The 27030-nt window shown below is 38.9% G+C and overlaps 1 protein-coding gene across 1 annotated transcript; it reads right to left on the reverse strand.

Moving 5' to 3' along the window:
• Window positions 1–1978: 1978 nt before the first annotated feature.
• On the reverse strand, window positions 1979–26434 carry LOC144644891 (uncharacterized). Its single transcript, XM_078504450.1, has 16 exons — window positions 26431–26434; window positions 25218–25358; window positions 20984–21103; window positions 20686–20808; window positions 20117–20242; window positions 16005–16157; window positions 15645–15767; window positions 14412–14585; window positions 14108–14302; window positions 11835–13186; window positions 11280–11421; window positions 6765–10682; window positions 5866–6030; window positions 3932–4114; window positions 3308–3474; window positions 1979–2477 (listed from the first exon to the last, which is right to left on the reverse strand). The coding sequence occupies exons 1-16, from the start codon at window positions 26432–26434 to the stop codon at window positions 2199–2201; spliced, it is 7365 nt and encodes a 2454-aa protein (XP_078360576.1). The 3' UTR covers window positions 1979–2198.
• Between the last annotated feature and the right edge of the window lie 596 nt (window positions 26435–27030).

Genomic DNA, 27030 nt, shown 5'->3' on the forward strand with positions numbered 1-27030 from the left:
AATCCTTTCCTCCAGCAGAGATTGAGTATAAGTGATGCGTTTTTTAAGATGATGGTGTCAGAAAAGGGAACAAAGGGTAACGTTCTTCGTGGTTTTGGCCGGCACAGGCGCAATGGGTAAAGTAATGTTACCAGTTGAATCAAGTTGATTAATAAATCAACATTTGACAGAGAAAGTTGTATTTCCGGAATTTATTTGCAATATTTTTGACAGATCCTGCGGTCAAATTAGGTACCGAAGTCCTTTTTTAAGATTAAGGGTGGTCTTTTGAACATCTCATGTCCTCAATGAATTGGTGAACCCCCTTTTTACGTTACGGACACAAGTTACGATAATCTCACAGTAGTGAAAGTTTTCCAAAGAAAAAAGGCGAAAAAAAAAGGCAATGTAAGAAGGTTTTTTGCGCAAACTTATTTGCGATTTCCCCAAAGCCGAGTGGGCTATAATTATACTAATAGAATTGTTATAGGTATTATATAAAAAAACCCTGCGTGCAGCCTTTACCTCTTTCCGCAGGAAGGAGATTAGACACGGCTGCACGTAAGCTATAAAATCAATGAATCCTCAAGCAAAAAAAGCGCACACCAGACAACTTCATTTCATGTACATTATTTATTGCAAATTATTCATTCATTTATATAAGCCATGAAAACATTAATAAATTTATATAAGGCATGCAAAGAAAAAAAAACTTAACAAGAAACAGGCACTTGACCATATTTTCCATAGCATTCAGCCACCAGAAGTAATTACTTCTCCCCCTGCATCGCAGGTTATTTCCTGGCAATCTTTGTCATTTTTTCTTAACAGTTTGCTGATACCCACTTAGTATCTTTGCCAAGAATAAATAACAAAGAACTCGATTAAAGCTCTCGTAACCAGCAGACTCAATCCTGAGTCCAGCGTTCTAACTATTAGGTCACCAACCTTGAATACTTTCACTCACGTGTAAAGTTTTTAACTTATTGTAAAGCTATATTACTTTCTGTTCAGCTTCGTAATGATCACAATATCAGTATTTTAATTAACCAACTGTGAAAAATATAATGAGAGGGTAGCATAGACATAACGTATTCTCACGAATGAACGAATTGTAGGGGTGGTGAGGGAAGGTGGGGGTGGGGGGCAGTTGCGGGGGTCGCTATTTAAATGCTGGACTCGCAGACTCGACGATTTTATAACGTTATTTTTTATAATCTTAGAAAACCTCATCTGTATAAGCAACGTCAACGAGACAATGAAAAAACAATGTTATCAACTGCGACTGAAGTAAGTAATCCAGCAGTTATTCGGTCCCCAGCATTCAATCGAAAGATTACGATATGTACACGTACCCCGCATGCATACGCGTTGCAATGTCGACAAATCGACAGAGTCGTTAAAGCCCAATGTCAAACTTGTTTACTTAAAAAAATTAATGCAAATGCTTAAATCATTATTTCTTGAATCACAAATCATTTAAAATAATTCTTCAAAGAGACTCAAAGTCAAAACTTTCAGTAACGGTTGCGTCTAATACCAAACACTTTTCCAAATTTAAGGCTGACATGTATAGAAGCGCGAGAAAGTGGTGAGATTGAAAAGTTCAAGTAACTCGTTTCGTCTATTCTAGTAGGTATAATGTGGTTTGCCCTGAACGAACCGTAAAACACGTCATTGTTAGTAATTCTTTTTTTTACAGTGATGGATTTTGCCGATTGTTGCTAGAACTTTTGAAAGTTTTGGCGGATTACAAATGGTTAAGTGTTTTTAAAACTTTTTGCCAGTTTATTTTACTTTTTAGTGAAAAAAAAAAACGCCTTATACTTCCGTTTTCAGACTAGTATTTGGCTAACCCTAAATACAATGCAATGACAGGAATGACTTGGATCAGGTGCATGCTTTTAAACTGTAATCAAGGACTCCTTCTGGTAATTTTTAATTACAACTTAAAAAGTAATACATTTTTTTAAAGTGATAAAAAGAGCAAAACCCGAAGAGTTCGAAGAGAAGCATAGGTAATATGCTTCTGGTTCGTAAGGTATAACACTGGGTAAAGTCCTGATTTCTCCAATCTCCAGGGGAAAAAGAAAATTGCTTCGAGAAATCGGGAGTCTACTGTATAAAATATAACAGTTATCTACATTAGCGGTAAATATAGAGCCTTGAAAAGTGTTTGGGAAAGTCCAATACGATCATTTCTGTATATCAACCTTGTTTTAATCGCCCTCTCGCAAGGCTTTCTCGCAAACGGTGATTGGTTGGTAACCTGAACCATCGCAGTCCACATCATTCCACTTGTTCAGCCAGTATTTTTTAGACACCAACATCTCGGCGCATAACTCGCGACCATTGCCGTTGTTTGGTTCGCCCGGAGCCCAGTTAGTGTAGCCTTCCAAGGGGCTCCCGTCCACCCATTGAAATGGACCCTTAGCGTACATCTTCCTTAGCCCCAGCCACATCTGAACTTGTATCATTTCCTTCTCCTCGAGATAAGCCTAGAATTAGAAAATTACTGTGGGGTTAAAATTAAGGAACAGGGTACTGAAAACAATAGAAAAGTGCTTTCCTGTGAAAAAGAAAACCGATTAGAACTTAACACCACCACCATATGTATTCATGGGCAGATAGCATTGTGCTTGCCCTAAAAGTAAAGTGTTTGTCAATACCAGTTAAGATGGTTGTGACGTTAAACGACATTAAAGCCTCCAACTTTAATGTACAATTTAGATTTCTCTATTTTTTATGACATGCCATAAATTTATGCAAAATTGTTACAGAACAATGACATGAGAATGTTGCTCAGGAAAACTATCATTCAAGGAAAGAATGTTTTTTTAACTACTTCTCAAATTTCAATTGGTCAAGACTACATTTCACGACTATCGTGAAAACGTCATAAACGTTAACTGTGGAAGAACGGTGGAATTTTCAGTTTTCACTCACAATTCTGAAGTACCCATCTATAATCCTGGGTGAATAGATGCCTTAAGAAGAGCGACTTTTCAGTAAATTGTATCGCCCAAGAACACAAAATTTACAACCTCCTCCAAAGCTATTTGCCGAAAGTATAGCACCTTACCATTATATATTAAGCCGCCGCCCCTGACTTAACAAAAAAATCTAGTAAATTTCTAATTGTTAAAAGCGACCACGTGCCCTCCTTAAACGAGTCACTGTGTTTTTTGTCATGTTATAATTGTAACTTTTTCTCAAAATTGAACACACTGAAATCTTTTCCAACAACCAGAGTTGTGTTATTGAAATATATTATAATAAAGCATTTTTGGATTATGCATGTACTTTGCATGGATAACGAAGCACATACCTTCGCAAGTAGACCTGTAAACTCATTTTTTTGCTGAGAAGATATCGTCACCATATGCGATTTAAGCTTCAGACACTTGGCGTGTGCGTCTTTCCATCTGTGTGCTGACGATTCTATTGCCAAGTAACAACGCTTGTTTAACTCAGTCCAGGGTGGAAAGCAGGTTTCTGCATTAAATGAATAGATAGCTTTGCATTAGCGAAACTTATTTCCAAACAAATAAGCCTGGTCTTTTAACGATAGTTTCTCTGAGATGACAATGTCGGATCTATAGACTAGCAGTAGAAATGCTTAATGCATGGTTCGTTGATCTTATGCAAAATGATGGATTAAATGATTCATCAAAAAAATCTCACCTTTTTAGTATTTAATTTGATCACGTTTTGAGTAAAAGGAGGTGGTGGATATTTACAGAAGGTAAAAAGAGGAGAGGACAAATTTAGTTATAGAATTATAAATTCATTGTTTAGGCTTTCACCTAATACAAATACGAATACAAATTTTATTGTCAACTCCCCATGGGGACTTTTCAGAGACAATGAATAATAAAAAAATACAATATAAATATAATAAATAGTCTCTAAAGTCCATCTCGATGAATACTTTACAATTTCATATACTAACTTTCACAGTAAAAGTCAATCGTCGTCCAATTCCCTTCGTTGCATTGTTGAGTTCCATTTCCTACAACTCTGTACCCAGGTTCACAACCAAACTCAATAGTTTCACCGCTGCGATAGAGACTTTTGAATCCGTTTGGTGCTTGGGCGTATTGAGTTGCGATCTCGGGTCGTCTACATGGTATAGCTTTAGAAGCAAAGAAAACAATTTAACCCTCGGACGTACAAGCAAACTCACTCACACCCCCACCATCGTACAAGGGGGGGGGTGGATGGAACCCCTCCCTGGAGTTTTCGTTATATTAAGGCGTAGCGAGATTATTTTACACTGATAAGAAAGCCCTAAGCTTACTCTACAAAATGACATAATTTTAATTGGCTGTGACGTCATATGACGTCACATGACGTCATAAGAGCCGCCATCTTGGATCCGCCATCTTAGATTTCAACATTTTCTTAGAAAGTCACAAAATAACGGAAATTTATGCAAAATCAAGCCAGAATGCTCATGGAATGTAAAAATAAACAAATCTTGCACTTCTGTTTAAAAAAAATGGAAAAAATAAAGAAAAATGTTAAAAATGACGATTTTTGGCAAGACCTGCCTGTATTTATGACGTTGCCATGGCAACGTCAAATATCCTCGACACATGGTTGACATATCAAAATTTCCGTAAAGGATGAATGAACAGCTACTGAAAGTTTCAGCATTGTAGATTAAATCCTCTTTTCAAAATTTGGAAAAAACCTTATGGGCCCCCCCCCCCCCCCCCCCCCCTTGTACGTCCGAGGGTTAAGAAGATAAGTGCATTTGCTTACTTAATTCTACAAAATAACGAAAGCATTACGTGAGTCCTCACGGGTAATAAAAAGTGGTTGAAAGTACAGTAACGGTCCACCTTTTTTCACAACGGCGATTTAAAACTGTCTGGGAGGGTGCCTTTGTGGAGAAGATAAAATCTGTTTTATTTTAGATAAAATATATTTTAACTTTTGGGGCACACATGGTTTGCAGGGATATTAATATCTCTAAGCGAAAATGTGAAATGGACATAAAGCAGTTTTTATTATTTGCACTCGGGCTATACCCTCGGACGTACAAGGGGGGGGGGGGGGGTGGATGCCACCCCCCCGTAAGGTTTTTTCCAAATTTTGAAAAAAGCATTTACCTTACAATGCTGAAACTTTCGGTAGCTGTTCATTCATCCTTTGCAGAAATTTTGATATGTCAACCATGTGCCCATGGTATATGACGTTGCCATGGCAACATCATAAATACAAGCAGGTCTTGCCAAAAATCGTCATTTTTAACATTTTTCTTGATTTTTTCCAGTTTTTTTAAAACAGAAGTGCAAGATTTGTGTTTTTTTACATTCCATAAGCATTCTAGCTTGATTTTGCATCATTTTTTGTTATTTTGTGACTTTCTAAGAAAATGTTGAAATCCAAGATGGCGGATCCAAGATGGCGGCTCTTATGACGTCACGTGACGTCATATGACGCCACAGCCAATAAAAAATATGTCATCTTGTAGAGTAAGCTAAGGGCTTTCTTGTCAGAGCAAAATAATTTCGCTACGCCTTAATATAACGAAAACTCCGGGGAGGGGTTCCATCCACCCCCCCCCTTGTACGATGATGGGGGTATGAGTTTGCTTGTACGTCCGAGGGTTAAGAAGAAGACTGGAAGACTCGGGAAGACTGACCCCGTGCTTTCACACGAGAGGTGTTTCCTTAGGTTTTGTTTTAACCGCAGTAAAAATTTCAATCACGTGAACGCCGCATTTTACCTAGGTAAATGATGGCAAAATCAAAAGAAAACCAACCTACATAGGGCTCAGACCCCAATTGGTTTAGATGACTTAAAACAAAATAACACTGGATTTTAAAGATATTTCTTCAAAGGTCCTTCATTAAAAATATTAATTTTTAAACTCACATATATCGACACACTGAGATTCTCGGACTGCTCCTGGTTCTGTCCAAGAAACTCGGAATGGGCACTTGACACATTTACTGCGTCCCTCATCTGGCTGATATGTGCCGACAGGACACGTTAGACAGGTTCCATTTGCCGCTCCATAGTGACCAGGCAAACAATAAACTAAAAGGAAAAGAACACAATGCACAATAAAATTAATAGTTTCTAACGCGTGCGTCTAAAAAGAAGAGAAGTGCGTCATTTGTTTGTAATAAAACTATAAAATAAACAGAGTAGTCTGCGTATAACCTTAAAACCTCCGAAAATAAGCCATCCCTCTAGGTCCCCCAAATCTTAGATGCATAAGCCTTCAGCTAATAAATCCCCTCCTATCAAACAAAGTGCCTATTTGATGACTAGACTGAACTTATTTTGCGATACATATCGTTATGTTAGAGAGTTCCAGCAAAAGAAACTATAGCACAGCCGTTATTAATTCCACATGCACTCGATGTAAACCACTAACATTAGCGTATATAACTTTTGTTTGGTGCTTTGCTCTATGGGTCTCTCGAGGTATGAATGGATTTTGGAGTTTTAAGAGAGCTCAAGAAGCTGAAGATGTTTTCGGCTGCACCACGAGGCCCACGAGAAGAACCTTAAGCCTTTTCTGTGCTCGCCAAAATATCACCTACATTCATAATTCTAACGACGGATGCCGGTTACGTGCCAGTTCATTACTTTTAACCTAATAATAAGCCTTTGGTCCTCTTTCGGAAGTGAATGGTATTATATTGAAAACACTTTTCTTAGACCTTTTTTGCCAATTCGATCGATCTTTACAAAAACTGGATTATTCACAACGAAGTGATTTTAATATAATTATATAAATGGAGTATCAGAGAACGTTCACTTACCACAAAGATATCCATTTTCATGGCGTTGCTTTCCAATTGGACACCATTGTGGAAGGAACTCGACAGCAAGGCTCTCCGCATCACCAAAGATTGTCACATTTTTCCATTTGAACTTCATACTTTCTTCCTGTAAGGCGAAGTAAAGTTTCTTCAAGCTGTTTCCCAAGCGTCGTCTCGACTGTGAGAAGCTATATAGTGCTTCAAGCTTCTTCCCCTCTGGTATGGAAACATTGTCACCATTAACAACAAACGAAATTGAAGCATCGGAAAAAGGTTTGTAGTGTTTATTTTTTACCTCTTCCAATGGCCAGTTTACGCGCTCAAACATTTTTCGAATAAAGTAATCAAAAGCTGCGGAATCGACTTGCTTAGATTTACTTGACGTATTGGCTTTACAATGTGAACTGTTATTTCCTGAAGATGAAGCAGACATGCATTGTTTCAACTTCAGACTCACTGCAATTCTTGGAATACCTGGAGCAAATCTTAAAACATCTAATCTTGCCTTTTTGCTTTGAACTGTTCCATGAATATTGGACACGTTACAGTAGTAAAAACCAGCGTTCGCTGTTGTCAGGTTGGACAGTCGAAGAACTTGCGCTGCTGTCTTCACGCGGACAACTTTACGGTTCTCTGTGTTCATGGGAATAAAGAACCACTCGGTAAATGGTCGAGGAAATCCGGTACTGTTGCAGACCATTGAAAATATTTCGTCTCCAACAAGCCCCTGGGCATCTTGTGGCTGTTTTGTGATACTTGGCCTTTGATGCACTTCCACAATTGTGACATTGGACATAGTACTACCTCTTCTATTTGAAGCTTGACACTTGTATGCACCCTCACTTTGTTTGGTGACATTTCGTAGCTGAAGTATGGTGCTGTTTGTTTCTTCTAATGGCTGGCTATTCTTTATCCACAAGTACTCCACCTCTAACGTGCTTTTAGCTTCACATACCAAATTGAAAGTTTCACCGAGTATTGCTATGACATGTGCCGGGGAATTCTTCTCAATTTCTGGTTTCTTCCCACAAAGTATAACGTCATCAGCGCTACTATTGACGAGTACCTTTGCTTGCGAAATCATGTCCTCCAGGGTAGAAAATTCATAATTTTCTTTCAGCATACTACTGATGATCGTCTTTAACGATCGAAGCATCATTTTTATTTCCATTGCTCTTGGGTGATATTCCATTTCATACATCTCTTCTAAGCGGTCAAAGAAAAAGTCAGTACAATCCTGAACCCCTGAACATTCTGTAAAGTTCTTTTCCCGTGATAAGACATCTAAGAATCCACGCACATCTTCTAAAGTGTCGTTCCACGAAACCGTTCCCATCCTGTTGCGCTCCAATCCTGTTGCGTCTTTCAGAGATTGAATGATATCGCTGAAGGCGTCACCAATCTGCTGCCGTGTGCCTGAAGAAAACTCATCGGTGTTGTCTTTTACGGTAAGAAGTTTCTCTAAGCTTCTTATTCCTGAAGACATGGCTTCGTCAAAATTCAACTTACTTTTGATGGCAAAAAGCAGTGATTCAACGATATCAGCAAAGAAAATACGAGCTTGGTGCGAAAAAAGGCATTCGTTTCCTTCAGGCAATAAACTAGCATTTTCATTTGTCTTGGACACAAGGAACTGTTGCCCGGCGGACCTTCGTCTTCTTGAACGGGATGTTCCAAAGAGGGTCTCAACAATATGTCTTGATGCCAATTCTAGAGAATCGTTTTCTTTTCCAAAATCCATCGAAACCTGAATTGCTTTGTTTAAACCTTCAAATGTTCTTACATACGCTGTTAGCGGAAACCGCCTTCTTGCCGACGACCTTGTCATTGACACGGAAAATTCAAGGCTTTCCACGGTGACAAGCGCTTTACCTCCAAGATTCTTAATTTTTTCATCAAGATTTAGTCCCAGTTTTTCACGTAGCATTACTCGTGTGAGATTAACCGATTCCTTGGCAAATTCATTTTGCTTTAGACGAGCACGAGCGAGCTCTAATTGCTTCGCAGCCACATCGAAGTTTACTCTGGCCTTGTTGGCTTCTAGTTGAGCTATAATGGCCAGCTTTCCTTCGTTTTCCATAGCGCGAAATTCTTCAAATAAGGTCTCGTTGGATATTTTAATTTCATCTTTGAGCCTTAACATTTCATTTGAACAATCTAAGTTATGGGTTACGCAGTTAGGATCTAGAACTTCTATCTTTTCGTTGACATTTTTGCAGCATTCCCTGGGCTCTTTATAACCGGAAATGACAGACTTTATCGTTGGTTGACCACACTCGAATTCGTCGATTTTTACTGTTTTTCTTTGCATCACGTTCCTCGTTACATCATGTATTATGTTCTTTACACCAACACGTACCCTTCTTTTGTAAGTATGGCAGCCAGAGAAAATGTTAATAAAACGACGAAATAAATTTCCTCCACAGGTGGAATAGCGTTTGTTTTTATATACTGGGATTGTTTCCACCTCTTGTGTTTGAACTTGAACCAGCTCACCCACTTCAAACTCTTTTTCTTTCTTTCTACAGTTCGGCACAGTATATTTTACTTTTACTTCATCTAGACATACGGCAGGTATACAAGTGTTGGTCGCGATGTAGCTGCAATTTTTTATGTCACATGTTTCGTTGTTCATTAACCCTACAAACTGTACCAAGGAGGAGTTGAGTTGTGCTTTTTTGTTTTTATACCTGTTGTATATGTTTTGGAGTTGCCAATCTTTTTGTTGCCTTTCTCTTCGGGCTTTATCCAAATTCGAGGTTTTTTCTTCCACTAAATTATTTGTAGATTCTGCTCTTTGTTTTGCACGCAGAAGAGTTTTTTCACAGTTTTGCACTCTTTTTGCAGCTTTCTGTGCTAGATGCCTGGCGAACTTTGCAACCCTTGCCTGAAGGGATGTTGAAAGCAAAGAAGAGTTCATCATTTTCCCATCAACTTTAAAGCTCAACGATTTCCAATTCAAAGCGTGATTAGTGTTTGCTATGACTTTCATATTTGCCATGTATTTATTAAAAATTTCTCCCTGTATTTCAAGCGACAGCTGCTTCTTGTCTAAGGTAACGTTTACGAATTGACTAATCTCAAACAATCGAATTTCTCCTACAAAGCGTGCTGACACTATATCAGAGTCTCTTGGAAAGACCATTTCTATGATTTGTCCTTTTGGAAGTGTCAAAATGTTTCCATTACTTAACAGTATTTCTTTCAGAACTTTTCCCTTGGCGAGGAACTTTGACAAATGAGACGCTTTCGAAAAGCAGTTTCCTTCACCAAGATAGTCAACTGTCGTGTTTAAGTCATTGAAGCACAATTGTCTTATGCAAAGTTTGTTCCCGTGAAGATAAAAGCTTATTCCATGCAAGCTTGTCTTTACTTGTTCACCTCCAAGGCTGAGATCTAAAGGTCTTGGGAAGCCTACCCGCTGGATTTCGAAGATCATGCGTAGTAGGGAGAAGTCATTGCTCGAAAAGGTCATTGGGGTTACAACGTCTATGACTTTTCTTAAGTATTCGATCTTGCTGTGTATTTGGTTCAGAAGAGTGACGGCCCGTGCAACGTTTATTCTTTCACCAATCACCAACTCCATTTCTTGTATTAAGTCATTTAGTTCGTGTGTAATCTCCAAAGAACCTTCAATAATCCCTTTAACAGATGGTAAAATCAAGTTTGCTTTCCGGAGGATGGCTTTTACCTTTGGAATTAGAGAACGAAGGTCGTTTAGAAAGCGTTCAATTTTTCTGATGTTAAGAATTTTGTTTTGCCTGCCTCCGTTGAGAGACACGAAAATTGCCAAGCGAACTGGTTCATTTTCTCTGTGCAGAATGTATGTTGAAAGAGGACTATTTTTCAACAGGCTGCCGACAGATCGTTCCAGCGTGATAAAGATGCCTTGGACTTTGTTGCTGCATGTTGTCTCTCCTAATGTTGACAGAAACAAAATGTAAGGCATAAAAAGGTTAAGTCTACCTCGAGGCCAGTGGACCATCTCGCCGGAACTTTTCCCAGTTTTTGTAACCAGAAGGAACAAGGAGTATTTCTACTACTCCCTAGATGGGATGCTAGTTCATCGCAGGATCCCCTCCCCCCCCCCCCCCCCAGCTTTAGTTCACCGGTACCCATTTATACAAAAGGGTAGAGAGAGCCGAGTAACACAAAACATAACCCCGCCCAGGGCTCAAACTCGGACCGCCCTATCTGCGGGCAAGCGCTCTAACCATTTGGTGTCGTCAAGCAACGCTCCTCTTCACAAGAGAAGCGTTGCGTGATGTAAAGGGAAGACGATTACTCTTCAGAAATCTAAGGTAAGGTCAATACAATATCCGAAAAATTTGCCAAATTATGGTAAATACCATAACAGAGGTTGTGAAAAAAGCTAAGAGATTCCGCTGCTATGTGAATTACTCTTTTTTGATGAAGCACATCAAGTAGAAATGGGACAGGCGTACGAAACACTTGAAAAAAGTCTGTAAAAAGGGAATATATTTAGTTGCAATTCACGTTTTAATCACATCCTACCTCCCAAGACGGCTGTTCCATTGACCGTAGATGAACTTAGTTCCACAGAAAAGTCTTTTCTCAGTGCTCTTCCAGTAATGTTCACAGACGCTTTTCCCTTAAACTGCATCTCCATGCGTCGAGACATACGATCGGTAAACAGCTGTTGAAAAATTAATAAAAATTACATGTGTAGTTAATTCATTGACAGCTGATACACTCAGAAACAGCGCCGTCAGTTTAAGAGTGGAATAACGAGATTTCTGACCGGGGACATACATTTTTTAACAGTATGTATCATGGACTTTCGAAAGAAATGTTTCATTCAAAGCCATTCACCAGCTGCTAAAATACCAAAATATGAAAGTGACAGAACTAAGAAGTGAACTTTTGGGTATAAACCACGTAGTCTTCCACGCAGCCGTTTTTGGTAGCATCGTTTTTTCTAAAAACGGCTGCGCGGGAGGCTATTTACCTTGCAGTTTGGAAATTGTTTTAAAATTATTTGCTTTTAGTTAACTTTACAAACATTAATGGAAGAGCCACATAAACTTATGCCCCAGTCAAAATACTTACCATATCGATATTCCTAGATGTGATTATGGTCTCACCAGTTATCTTAAATGTCACAAAGAGCAACTTAGCTATCTCCATTCTCCAGTCGAGGCTTCCTTTTAACCACGCATTGTAGCTGAAAGACGACAACTTTTGCAGGTTCATTCCATTCCAAATAAGTCCATTAACAAAATGTGAAGTTTCCATTTCGTTAAGAAAACCAATTGAATCTACGGAAAGATCGATCCCACAGCAGTCCTTCATGTCTCGAAACACATTCAGAGTAGATGTCAAGAGACCAGCCTGTTGTTTGGGGAAGCTGATGAACAAACCAGGTTTGCAGAAATTAATGGCAAAACAGGTTCTTCCGTCAGCGAACAAAGATACGTCGTTTTGAGAAACACGCATTTTGTAGTTAACGGCAGGACGATAATAGGCCAGGCTTGATTCTCCATGTAACGGAAACCCTGAACAGTGTTCCAAATCAGATGCAAGGGTGACAGCAATGTTTTCAATATCAAAATACTCGTTGGCCTCACTGACAGCTAGTGTAAGCCATTCTGGTGCCATTGCTGAAATGGCTTGCATAAACGATGAGACAAATGCGTCATTCTCGATTAGTTCAAGCAGGTTATTCGAATCTGCAATTCTTGAGTAACACTTGCCATTTCTTTGATAGGAAAGTGAAAACTTCTCGGACATGGACGCCTTAGCAATGCCAGTCTCAATCATCTTATCCCGTGAAGCACGAAGTTCTGTAAGATTTAAGCCAATCAGTGACAGTGGAATAGTTTGGTTATTGGTAACTGCAAAATGGACGACACCATTGGTAGATCGAGGGGTCCCCATCCATGGTGCAGTAGATAATAGACTTAGTTTACATGATAAGTGTTCCTGTGTTTCTTGTTCCTCGCAGCCTACAGGCAACTCTCCCTTGAGAAGAAATGGTTTTGTGGCGTGGTTGGGGAGTTCTGGTGCAGCAAAAAGCACGCTTCTTCCAGGAGTCTCGAAATCAACTGTATTTTCCCCCTCGAGGATGTAAGTTACTGCTTTAATTCCTGGGTTTGCTGCTTCTACTCTAAACGTTGCCTTTTTGTTTGGAAATTGTATTTCAGTTGATTCTGGGTCGAATATAACTCCATCTTGCGATTTAAAGGACACTTTCAGGCGTGTTGATGGACGTGCCACGATAGGAAGAGCCTTGGAACTAATATTGCAGCGTAGCTTTGGAAAGATCGGCGTGGTGATGACACCAATTTCACAGAGATCACCTCTATATCCAGTGTCTTCACAGCTGCAAATGAAATTGTCCTCGCTCATGGCCAAACACTTTCCACCATTTCTGCATGGATTTGGCTTACAAGTATAAACCTCTATCATTAAAAAAGATAAAATAAAAAAAGTCAAACAAAACGGTTTATTAGTATTAGAAATACGGTCTTCTCGAAATGAATAAGAAAAAAAACGTTAGACCTTTTAATTGATGTGAATTAAAACTTTGCTTGTTTAATCTCAAGTTGTATAAGTAATGTTTAATAAATGAGCAGCAGTGTCTTATCAAGTTTAAAACACGAGGCGCAGCCGAGTGTTTTAAGAGGTGATAAAACACAAACTGCCAATTTATTGAACGGCTTAAAAAGCTTCTGATGTAGATCAACTCATTCTTGCACTTATATTTAGATTTGGGTTTATTTTGGCCTAGAAAATTGGACGTAAAGTTTAGCCGTGTCTTTATCAGATATAAAGACACTCATTCAACATTAATTTCTTTTTTATTTTCGTTATGAATTATTAATGAGTTTTTTTTAAAATATTTAAGCAAAAATGGAATCTTAGCCCGAACAAACACGTCTAGCTTAAAACTGTGTCCTACGGGGAGGATGCACTGTAAATTCTAGCCACTAAGTGGCTCAAGTGAGATTCGAACCTACGACCCTAGAGTTGAGTTACTGACCTTCAGAGCCAGGATGGGAACAGTTTTCTAACATCTGAGCTACAGGGTTGTAGCTAATATGGTAGAGCAGTCGACCAGTCAACCGAAGTCGTGGATTTGAATCCTACCTGAACCACTGATTTTAGTCTCCAAAATTTACAGAATTTATATAAATAAACAAATGCGATGGTTGTTTTCTACCCCCCCCCCCCCCTCCCGCAACTAGAATAAACACCCGACTCATGTAATGGTATTCTAACTGTTACGTTTGAAGATGAAGGATGTACTTTTTGAGCTGTTTAATAACAAGGATTGTGCCTATATGCTGACTTCAATCTCCATTGACCGATGACAAGCTTACCTTCACAAGAAAACTGCCCAATGTTCCAAAAAACTGCGTCACCTTTTACACTGAGGCTACAGTTGGCTTGTCTGTCTCCAGTGAGTACGAACCCTGGACGACATCCAAAGTAGCAAGTTGAACCGAGGGACGTAAAACAAGGAACTGAAAGAGTTTCATTCTCACGAGTGGTGGTCAATTTCCTGCAGTGCTTTGCTAACAGAAATGAAAAACAAAATATTTAATTAAATGAGTTTTTTTGGAAATGCAAAGACGAAAAAAGCGGTGGATACCAATTATCTCACATGTATGGGGTGCGAGTTACCTTTGCACGAAGCCTGGTTTCCGCTCCAACTTGAAGATGATAAGCAAGATCTAAACTTAGATCCAACCAAATCATATCCAGGATTGCAAGAGAACGTACAGTTGGCATCAGTGACTATTCCAGAACACGTCATATTGCCTTGCCATGGTGGATGGATCTCTTCACAAGGTTGAGCTGTGGAAACATTTAATCATCATTATTATCACAGGCAGCCCAAGCTACCAACACGAACGACAGTGATCTAAGAAGACTCGTTTTGCAAGGTTGTGTAATGAAATAGAACGATTTTGCTAATAGGCATATAGATTCGAATGCTTTATGAATAAAATTCACTTAGTTGCTGTGTCGTGTTCTTTGTTGTTTTCCAACTCCTCAGACCGATTTGAAGTGATTTCGGTGAGCGAAAATTTCGAACCAGTGTACTTTATTAAAATATTTCCAAGTATAGCGCTGGAAACAATTCTCGTGTGCATCTCGCTTGATGCTCAATATCTTTCATGTTATTGGTCAAATCGCTACAGAATTTCCAGCACATTAATTTACGGTAACTTATTTGTTTCTTGCGTTGTACTGAAGTGTAGAAAAATCCTCCAAAGTTCGACCATTGCTTTCCTTGGTATACGTAACAGATAGAGCTACAATAAAGATTACGGGTTCGACGAAATCGGCCTCTCAAGGCCTCACAGCGTGATATGCCGTTAGGGACTGACCATTATTATTATTTTTTTTTGGGGGAGGGGATGAAAAATGTTGAAAAAATTGTTTGCAGGGCCTAAAAAGACAAAATAAATTGTTTGCAAACACGATACGTATAACAAAAAATAGTTAGAATTTCGAACATAAAAAATGTTTGCAGAGGTGCATAAACTAAAAAAAAAAAAGTTTGCAGAGGAAGTTTTTCATCCCCCCCCCCTCCAAGAAAATAATGGTCCGTCCCTTAGTGATAAATATCCTTATGTCTATTCCCCCCTGAGGTCGATTTTGTCACAATCTGTATCTATGTCAATCACAACAGTCACGTTTTTACGCACGAAAACATATCTTAATAGAATAGTTCATTTTTCAGTAATTTATCTAAGATACAGATTTTAAATCAAAAGGTGATGTTAAAGCTCTCCATCTTACAGCTTAACTGGAAAACCGCAAGCAAAAAGGAAAAAAAGGTTTAATCATTAAACTTACATGAACTTATATTATCAGTCTCGCGTAAAAAAAATGAAAATTACTGCGTACCTTTACATCTTTTCCCGTCAGATGATAGTTTGTAGCCTGATTTACACGTACAGCGATAGCCGCCATCAGTGTTGTGACAGTTATGTTCGCAGGAATGGCTTCCAATCTGACATTCGTCAACATCTGAAGGGAAAGTAACAACATGACAAAGCCTATAAGTTCTATTTACACTACTATTGAATTTTAAGCGAACTCAGTCGAAAAACTGAATTGATGTTTCTATGTCAAGAAAAAAGGCAAACCTAACCATAAGTGAGTTTATCAACCATCCGAAAAAAAAGACGAAAAAAAGGATAACACAATATGTCTGCATAACAATGGTCAAGATGTTCATCACTTTTAGGAATAAAGACAGCTCACCTTTACACTGTTTCTTGTCATACATCAACACGTATCCCTTCCTACAAGAACACAAAAAGCTTCCCTCGACGTTCGAACAAATGTGATGACATGCAGAACGCGTGGCTGTTTCGTTACTGCCAGTTATGTTGCGGGGAGCACACTCATCGACATCTACAAGAAATGCTGATGGTTAGTTTACCATTAATTATTCACCGACAATCTCAGAATAATTGACCTTTGCTTAATGATAGAGGGAAATTGTGACGCTTGTAAATTCTGATATGAATACATTTTATTCCCATTGGTGTAAATTCAATTTTAGCTTTAGAGGAAATGTCCACAATCAGTTTCGCTGAAGTGGATCCACTGACACTATAACGAAAGCTGTACCTACAACTAAACACCTACCTAAACCCTCCCCACCCACCCACCCACCCACCCACTTATCTACTTACCTACCTACCCACCTGCCTACCTACCTACCTACCTACCTACCTACCTACCTACCTACCTACCTACCTACCTACCTACCTACCTACCTACCTACTACCTACCAAACTACCTCTCAACCGACCAAGCTACCTACCTACCTACCCAATTACCTACCTGCCTGCCTACCTACCTTCCAACCTACCCACCTAACTACCAACCTACCTAGAGATTGTCTAATTGGCGTGCGTCGTGCGTCGTGCGTCGTGCGTTGTGCGTCGTGGGTCGTGGGTCGTGCGTAATTGACACATCAAATTCATTATTTTTGCTGTTTCACATGCCATTTCACAATAGCGTCCCCCCGCCCCGCCCCTGCGGATTTCTATTGTGTAAGCCTAGTTACCAGCTGTCGCTGAGCTATCTCTTGATTTTAAATTTATCTAAAATGTGTGATGCTTAACATCCTCAAAACATCCTCAAAGACCTCGGATGGAGCTGTTACGTGGGTCGTGTAGAACAATGCCCTTATAATAGTAGATTCGTCCACGGCTCATATTCTTATATCATCTCTAGAATTTGGAATCAATTACCGCCGGCAGCACAAAATGCAGCAAACGTTCAAGCTTTTATCAATCATCTTAATACAACAAACTTTGGTGGCTGCCAATGCAGTTCTTGTTTTAAATGATTCTTTTACAGACATGTTGTATTTTTATCGTTTTTTAATATTGTATTTTTAACGCATATTTTTAAGATTTTAATAGTATAATAATATTGTATTTTTTAATATATAGTTTTTAAATCTTTTTTTAACATGTATGTCAAACACTTTTAACATGAGCCTCTGTCTCGGGAGACTGGGCAACCACTCCCCGTGCTTTTGACGTAAAATAAATTACCTTTACCTTTTACGTTGCATGAGACTACCGATAGTTCGCAGCAAAACTGAAAAATCTTAAACAAACAAGAACACCCTTACAACGATTGTATCGACAAGGACAACTGTAAATTCAGTTGGGCTGATAAGCCGATCAGGTACTTCAAATCAGTAATGCTGTCATTTCATCTGTGTAAAATCAGAATTTTAACGAGGGACCACTGTGTGAATCAGAAGGAAATTAGTGTCAAAATATTTTCACTGGGTTTTTTTGAGATATTTACGCGTAAAAAGTCTTTCACATGATATTTGCAAGTCATATAAACGTTTTTATTTTAAAATAATGGTCTTCGATATAACTTTAGTCAGTTCAACAATATTGAATGTCCATTTCGCTACCGTGCTTGGCAGTACAAGTTTGGATGTCCCTTTTATTTTATTAAACGCGACCTTTGATAGTGCATCTGAGCCTCAAGCTTCAAATAATAACGGGAGGTCAACTCTCGACGCACCTTCACCGCAGTCAAACGTCTCAGGCAGCTTTTCTTCCTACTTTGGGTAATTTCGCTCATATTGAAGTGTTAGTATGCGCAAGGATCAATAAAATAGCTGACGAGTGTAAACATATCAATATTCCCGTTTTTTTTTTTAGGTATTAGAGTGTTTTTATTTTTCAAATGTTTTGCATCTCAACCAAAGTGCTTTGACAAAATGGTGCAGACAAGTCAATAATATATTACCATTTTCAAACAGTAGAATTTTTAAATAAAGCTCCAAAAAGTTAATCAATTGTCACGATACCGGTAATTTATCAAATTTGGAACTGTGACAATCAAAGCCCTATCTTTGAAGTACTTGTCTTGTTTTTGGAATGTTTTTGTCGTTTGACCGCGGTCGACGTTTGACCTGCCAATCTCGGCCCCGGCGAACCTGCAAGTTCGGATTCTGCAACATCAATTTGGCTTTGTGAAACAAAACTCTGTTATGTAAAAACCGGTGTACAATTATTAAGTCATTTCAAGAACATAAAGAGTTCATTTCGCTATAGTCCTAGTCAGTGCAAGTTTTGACGATGCTTCTGCAAATGCTTTAAGCAAACATGTAAATTTCACCTATTTTTAACCAATCATACTTAAGCGTTCCCACGCTACTAATTGGATCACTGGTAGGTAACGAACAAAAAACAATTCCTTTTTTTTTCATAAGAGGAATAAAAAATTGGCGATGGATAGGAAAACAAAAATTCCTTTATGTTTTCTGTAGAAATCCCTTAAAGTTAAAAAAAAAAGACTCGAGCAGTTGTATCTTTTTAACTTGAAATCGCCAAGAATAGAAGAGCCACGAATCTAGCTTATAGAATATATTAGCTAGCGTGACTTCCTTGACTTATAGAATATATTGGCTAGCGACACTTACTTGATAAAATTGGAAAAAATATAAATAACATGATCAATTTACTCGACACAGAGTCAAGAACCACAAACTACGTACATTAAATTGTTCAATAAATTGGTTGTTACCAAAACGTTGCTGATCAGAAAATTCTCGGCAAGCAGCATGCACACCAAGGTCAACCAAATACTTGCAATGTTCGATCCACTTCCGTAAAACTGTCCGGCAGACAGAAGGGTAAAAAAGCGAAACGGTGCGCCAGGATTGAAAGAAAAATATTTTTTGGTTAATTATAAAAAACAGTATCCAAAAATAACAAATTGGTCAGAATGCTCCTTTACATCGTCGGCGAAATTGCTACGACCCACGACCCACGACCCACGCGTACGACCCACGACCCACCCACGCACGCCATTTAGCCTGACCCACCTACCTACCAACCTACTTACCTACTTATATACCTACACACCTTCCTACCTTTCTACCTTCCAACCTATCTACCTACCAACGTACCTACCTACCTACCTACCTACCTACCTACCTACCTACCTACCTACCTACCTACCAACCTACCTAGCTACCTACCTAGCTACCTACCTACTTACCTACCTACCTACCTACCTACCTACCTACCTACCTACCTACCTACCTACCTACCTACCTACCAACCTAACTCTTACTTACCAACCTGTCAACCTACCTACCAACCTACCTACCTTCCTACCGTCCTACCTACCTACCCACCTATCTACCTACCAACCAAACTACCTACCCACCTAACTACCAACCTACCTACCAACCTACTTACCTACTAACCAACCTACCTACCTACCTACAAACCTACCTACCCACCTATATACCTACCCATCTTCCTACCTTTCTACCTTCCAACCTATCTACCCACCTACCTACCTACCTACCTACCTACCTACCTACCTACCTACCAACCTACCTACCTACCTACCTACTTACCTACCTACCTACCTACCTACCTACCTACCTACCTACCTACCTACCTACCTACCTACCTACCTACCTACCTACCTACCTACCTACCAACCTACCAACCTAACTCTTACTTACCCGCCTACCAACCTACCCACCAACTTACCTACCTTCCTACCGTCCTCCCTACCTACCCACCTATCTACCTACCAACCAACCTACCTACCTACCAACCTAGTACCTACCCATCTACCCACCTACTGTACCTTCCTGCTCACCTGCCTATCAACCTACCTACCTACCTACCCAAACACCCAAACACCTACCCAAACTCGACCCACCCATCCATTATTCCTACCTAAGTACCTACCTACCTACCTACCTACCTACCTACCTACCTAGTTACTTACTTACTTACTTAAAAATAAAAAGAGAGAGGGAATTGTCTGTTAAAAAGGAAGGGTTTGGAGCAGTTTATCTAACTTACCTGTACATGTCCTGTTGTTGCTAGTTAGTTGGTAACCTTTTCTACAAGAGCAGAAGTATCCGCCAAGAGTATTGTTGCAATAGTGCTGGCACCCATGCATATGATACGACTTACATTCATCAACATCTGAAAATATGAAGCATCGAGACCAGGCATTATAATTTTTTTGGTTATGTTTTGGTACATTTTGGATGAATGTGTGAAACCACGATTCTGTAGTCATGTTTTAAAACCTATGTGCAGTGAAAAAAGAAATTTTCTGGACATCATTTATCGCCGATTAAATAATATAATTATTGAAATAATTCTGTTTTTGCGTTAGCGTTTTACTCCATCCGCCATTATTCAGTCCTTGTTTTCGACAGGGCAGCATTTTTATCTTTGCTAGATTCCTTTAAAAAGGAAAAGAAAACTAGCGCGAACATGTAAAAAAATTTTTTTTGAAAAAAAAAAAAAGTTCCCCAAACGGGCTTTTCCGACGTTATAAATGTCCTGTCTCGAGATTCTTGGTATTTGCAGACAGATGCTCTTAAAATTTTCACAGCCTATATAGACTCTACTAACTTTACCTGAGCACGTCACTTTATTTGTGTCTAACATGAAGCCCTCGTTGCACTTGCACAGATGGCCTCCATATATGTTTTTGCACGTGTGTTGGCAGTATCCATTATTGTTAGCACACTCATCAACATCTAACAATCACACAAAAAGTATTAACGACTCAATTATGCAATGCTCGCGCTGTTTTTATAACAAAATCTTGATGTTAATAAACACTTCGGTTGTAAGTAGTAGTAAGGTGTTTGATTTAGCTAGTATGAAAGAAAATGCCTCATGTTATAATAGCGTGTAACTTGTAACAAATACCTTTACACATTTTCTCGTTCACGAGGCGAAATCCTCTACGGCAAGAACATTTATACCCTCCAGGATAGTTAACACACTGGTGACTGCAACCTCCATTGTTTACGGTGCATTCGTTGTTATCTGTAACAAATAATCGACTGGATCAATTTAGTTGATTTTTATTATTACCCAATGCTCAATTTTTTAATTCACTCAGTTTGTGCAAAATAGAGTTCTATTGCTGAATAGAAAAAACTACGTAAAGCCTGTAAAGTATCGCCGGTATAACTCCAAACCTCTCAATGTTGCACGCTGTTCCGTTTACCATTTGTATCATAGCACAACTTTCAGGGGTACTACATTTTCTTTGTATTACGACTGCGCGTGCTAAGGTTACCCTCTGAATTTAGCGTGACGCGTGCAGTACCTACGTTATCCATGGGGATCAAAGTTTTTTTTTTCTATCAAGTGATGTATTATTGATATGTATCTATGACATTCACTTTAAGAAAGTTGAAAAGTAGAAAAGTCGTGTAGTAAGTACAATTTCCTTTTTTACTGCATTATTACCGGTGCCATGTCGCATCACACCAGCGCACACACTTAAGTTGTATATGATATATATCAGCGTCCACTCATAGGCAACTTCTTTACGCTCAATTAACCAATCAGAGCGTGCGCTTTACTTAAGTTGTGTCACAATTAACAAATAGATTTCATTTTGCCGTGCGTCTGTTCAGTAATAGATCACAGATGACGTCAAAATGTGGTATGAATAGAGAAGTGGCCCACGAGGCGCTAGCCGAGTGGGTCACTGATGTTCATACCACATTTTGACGTCTTCTGTGATCTATTACTGAACAGACGCACGGCAAAATGAAATCTATTTGTTTTATATAATAACACAAGACTTCAGCACACTTCTGTGTGAGCAATGCTGCCGTACCGATGAGCTAAGTTGTTTTGATTTCACTATTAAGTTTTCGTTAACACGAAGCATTGTTAATCCGATTGAATAAACAGAAAAATGGTCAATTGAAAGTCAATGAAAAAACTAACCTTTATTCCGATTTGGAAAATTGTTCAAATCTGTATAGCATTAACCGAAGCGTTCAACCGCAATTCGTTTGTTTTCCGTGGCGTCGTCCAACTGTACAACATCGGTCAAACTTTCATACAGATTTCGGATAATTTCTCGAATAATTCACTGTCTTCTTCAAGCTTGTTTCGCCCAGTTAAATGGTTCAAAAGGTGAACGATGCTTGGCGTATTGTTTCTCACTGAAGATTTGTAATTAAGCTGAACTTTTTTGCTTTGTTGTGGCCCCGCAAGTTTGAAAAACGTTGCCGACAACTCTGATTTGGACTATGAACTCTGATCACGCGCGCGAGTCACACCACCGCGTGACGTCATCCATGTGTCTGTACTCTGATAGATCATAAGTAAGAGCCAATCAAAATGCGCGTAGAATTCAGGTTATTATATAATATAAAATAGATGTTTGGCATGTTAATGAAACATTTTATCAATACTTTTCCGTTTGTACTTTAAATGTTGTATTGTTTTAAAATCATTTTCAACTAGTATTTAGGATTCATTGCATTACTGTATTTTTTTATATTATAGTTAACAAAACAAACACATTCTGGGCTTTTACACTGAAATGTAAAAATATTGCGCCCAAACACGTAATGGTAAACCCCATGAAGACCCTTAGATATATGAGGGGTTATCCCCGCCATAATTGTTTTTTTCATTTTAAGGTAGTGTTCTTCTTTTTATTGTAGCAACTGTCATTTTGCTTTAGTCGTTTCTTTTCCGCGAAAGGCACATTTTGTGAAATTATGCATCAAGTTCTATCAAATATGGTTATGCCGAATTAAGAATGCACCCATGAATGGTCACTCGAATTTTGCGAAATTCAACTCACTGAGCCCTCAAACATACTTGTCAGCGGTTTTTTCTAAAAAAAGAAAAAGAAGCGGTCACTCAGCAAAAACATGGCCGCCACGACGGTAGATTGTGGTGAAGTGCGCGAATGCCGTCGTACTCATCTTATTGATTTCGTGAGATTTTTAGAGGGTGGCAACCACGATTCCGATACGTTTGATTATACAGTGTTCAGGTTAGATTGGGTGTTAAAGTGCTCGCGAGATACTTGGACACTGAAGGTACCAGAGCAAACGCACGTATAATCCACCTCGTTCGTGAAGCGAGAGAAGCGGTTACCAACGTTAACGATAGTACAGATGCATTTCAGGCAGGTAGTATTTTTACTGGGCAGCGTGGACGGCCAAAGTTAAACGTTCCTCAAGAACAGCTACAATTTCTCGTAGAACGTCGACTTTGTTGGACAATAATCCCTCTTGCTCTTAAAAACCCTGTCATCCGCTTGTAGCCCGTCTGAGGGAAATCGGTAAGGATACTGTTGATAATTGCATCCAATTCTTGGTCACTTAAACTGCTATAAGAAGTACTGATATTCAAGTTAAATTCACGTCAACGCCTCTCAACTGTTCGTTGACTAACACCCAGAAGCGAAGTTATTAGTAAAAATACTACCTGCCTGAAATGCATTTGTATTATCGTTAGCGCTGGTAACCGCTTCTCTCGCTTCACGAACGGAGGTGGATTATACGTGCGTTTGCTCTGGTATCTTCAGTGTCCAAGTATCTCGCGAGCACATTTAACACCCAATCTAACCTGAACACTATAATCAAACGTATCGGAATCGTGGTTGTCACCCTCTAAAAATCTCACTACATCACAGGCAGACAAGTCTCTGTGTTTAATTAAGGCCGCGTGACGTAAGCGCCACGGTATGCGCTATTTGATCCCATACATTCACTGTCATTTGTAACGATTGACCTCCGCTTGAGTCAGATCAACTGATCGTGAATTTCGCATCTTTTCATCCCAAACTTTGATTTACTGTAAGCCAGATAAATAAAGTCCACTTACCTTTCATCTTTTGTGTGATATTTTGTGTTTTTATGGCGTTTTGAGGCCGTTAATTCTTCGATAGTCGTCACCGCCCCCAGCTAGAGTAAGAAAAAATGACAAGGCTGGCAACTTCGATGGCCCGCCGAGATCGACAGCCTCTTAGTTTTCGGCCAATTTCTCCAATTCCACGCGTCGCTCGCCATCCAGCCTCGGGCAAGTTAAAGGTAGGTAATTTTCAAAGATCTGTGCCAAAAATCACCGCAATCGCTCGGTTCTAACACGCTTAAAAGCCGCCGCGAATTTCCAAGTTCGCTGCGAAATCGCCATCGTCAGAGGATGTGAGCCACAGAGGTCGCTCATAACGCCGATATCAAATTCAAATTAATCGAAAACAACGGTCAGATTACGCCCGCCAGCGACAAAATTAACCCTTTCCCCATCCCACAGCGCACGGCATGTCAGACGAAAAACCCATATCAATCCACCCTCCCAAGAGGCTCATTTGACGCTTCCGACTCGTTAATCCTTCTTGAAACCATCTTATTTTAACACGCTTTTTTAACTATATCTCCAAAAGGCCCTTGAGCAGTACCAATTCCCAAGAACGCGAGTTTTTTTTTCTTTTTTTTTTCTTACTTTAGCTGGGGGCGGTGACGACTATCGAGGAATTAACGGCCTCAAAACGCCATAAAAACACAAAATATCACACAAAAGATGAAAGGTAAGCGAACTTTATTTATATATATCTGGCTTACAGTAGATCAAGTTTGGGATGAAAGGATGCGAAATTCAGTATTTTATGGAGCATTTCTCACGATCAGTTGACTCAAGCGGAGGTCAATCGTTACAAATGACAGTGAATGTATGGGATCAAATAGCGCATATCGTGACGCTTGCGTCACGCGGCCTCAAACACAGCTCAGAGACTTGTCTGCCTGTGCGCGCAATTCACCACAATCTACCGTCGTGGCGGCCATGATTTTGCTGAGTGACCGCTTCTTTTTCTTTTTTAAGAAAAACCGCTGACAAGGATGTTTGAGGGCTCAGTGAGTTGAATTTCGCAAAATTCGAGTGACCAAATTCTGTCGAATTTGGCTTCCTGAATTCTGCTCAAATTGAGCATCGATGGGTGCATTCTTAATTCGGCATAACCATATTTGATAGAACTTGATGCATAATTTCACAAAATGTGCCTTTCGCGGAAGAGAAACGACTAAAGCGAAATGACAGTTGCTACAATAAAAAGAAGAGCACTACCTTAAAATGAAAAAACAATTTTGGCGGGGATAACCCCTCATATAGATAATCATACCTCTGCATACTGAGCCACTTAGCAGACTGTAGCCTTTACCGCACGAGCAATGAAAACTTCCAGGAGTATTGGTACATTTTGCTTCACACATTTGACCAGTCGCGGCACAGCTGCATACATTTCCATTGCACTCATTTACGTCTGAAATTGAAAAAGTAAAGGACTCATTTTCAAGTTGGAACTCCTGGTACAAGCTATTTACCGCGCTTTACAATAACACGGGATCCTACCTAATCAAGGCTGGCGTTTTTTCGTTGCCGGCAATTATGTTAGCAGACCTCTCAGGGAATAAAAGTTTTTATTTAACGGGGTTGAAAAGTAACGTCCATCAAATTCAACTGGTAGATGTTACATCTAAATATTTATTTATATTAGTTATCTTATTATTTTTTGAAATTCGAAGATGAAAGGTAACTCGAGTTAAAGAGGTGGTACATTGCAAGCAACAAAGTTCACATTATTTGGTTAAACGTGAAATAAAATAATAAACAAACAAACAAACAAATAAATAATTACACAAACAAGATATAGAATAAATAAAATTAAATAATTAAGTCGATTAAATAATTCTACAGCTCGAATATTACACCTTTCAGTCTAAAATTTGGCATGAAGTATCTCTGTTTGACTCTTAATAACCCTACATTTTTGATTTGGATGAAAATGTTTCGAGTGCCGAGAAATTAGCAATTCTGTTCAACGTGCCCATACATTGCTCTGTAAAAATTAAATAAATGCCATTAAATAATTCTACGGATCGAATATTACACCTTTTAGCCCAAAATTTGGCATGAAGTATCTCTGTTTGACTCTTAATAACACTACATTTTTGTTTTTGATAAAAATCTTTCAAGAGGTGAGAAATTTGCGATTCTGTGATGTTCCTATACATTGCTCTGTAATTATGTAAATCATCTCTGTGATTAAATAATTCTACGGCTCGAATATTACACCTTTCAGTCTCAAATTTGGCATGAAATATCTTTGTATGACTCTTAATAACCCTACATTTTTGGTTTTGGTGTGGATCTTTCAAGAGTCAAGAAATTAGCAATTCTGTGCAACGTGCCCATACATTGCTCTGTAACTGCATATATTTAAATCATTCGCTACGCTTGAATATTATTGCGACATGCAGAGCAGAATTAAATTTGGTGGAAATTATCTCTGAACGACAAGCTAAAACAAACCGATTTCTTAGGGTTTTGCTTACTCATCATGACCAAGTAATTAAACATGTTTTCTTTTTTTTTATAGCGCGTCCAAATATAATATTAAAATATACAAAAAAAAAAAACAATGTACCATACAAAGTTACGATAGCTCAGTTGGTGGAGGACACTTCTACAGAAGTTGTGTATGCCTTGGTCGTTGGTTCAAATCCAAACGGAAGCTATTATTATTCTTTTTTTCAGTTTTTTTTAAGTCAGTGTACCGTTTTATTTGAAATTTAAAGGTTGAACAAACGCAACAGTAAATTTTGATATTTTGCTATTTTGCTATTTCAGTGAGACTTCAACTGCTGATGTCAATATAATTGGAACGCTTGTAGTGTAGAAAAAACACCACCGAGAAATCAAGCTGTTATTCCCCAGGTGAAACTAATTGTTTTGGCATATATATAAATCATTCGCTCCCATTCAATATTAACGAAATTTGGTAGACATTATCTCTGTATGAATGGCTAAAATAGAGGCATTCGTTTTAAGCAATTTGTTTACTCATAGCTGAACAATTGTCCCAAATATAATATATAAATAATCCAAACAATTTTCTGTACCGTAAAACGTTACAATAGCTCAGTTGGGAGAGA

The sequence above is a fragment of the Oculina patagonica genome, chromosome 1 (genome assembly GCF_052425735.1).
Source record: "Oculina patagonica isolate OP01 chromosome 1, crgOcupat, whole genome shotgun sequence".
Taxonomy (NCBI): Eukaryota; Metazoa; Cnidaria; class Anthozoa; order Scleractinia; family Oculinidae; genus Oculina; species Oculina patagonica.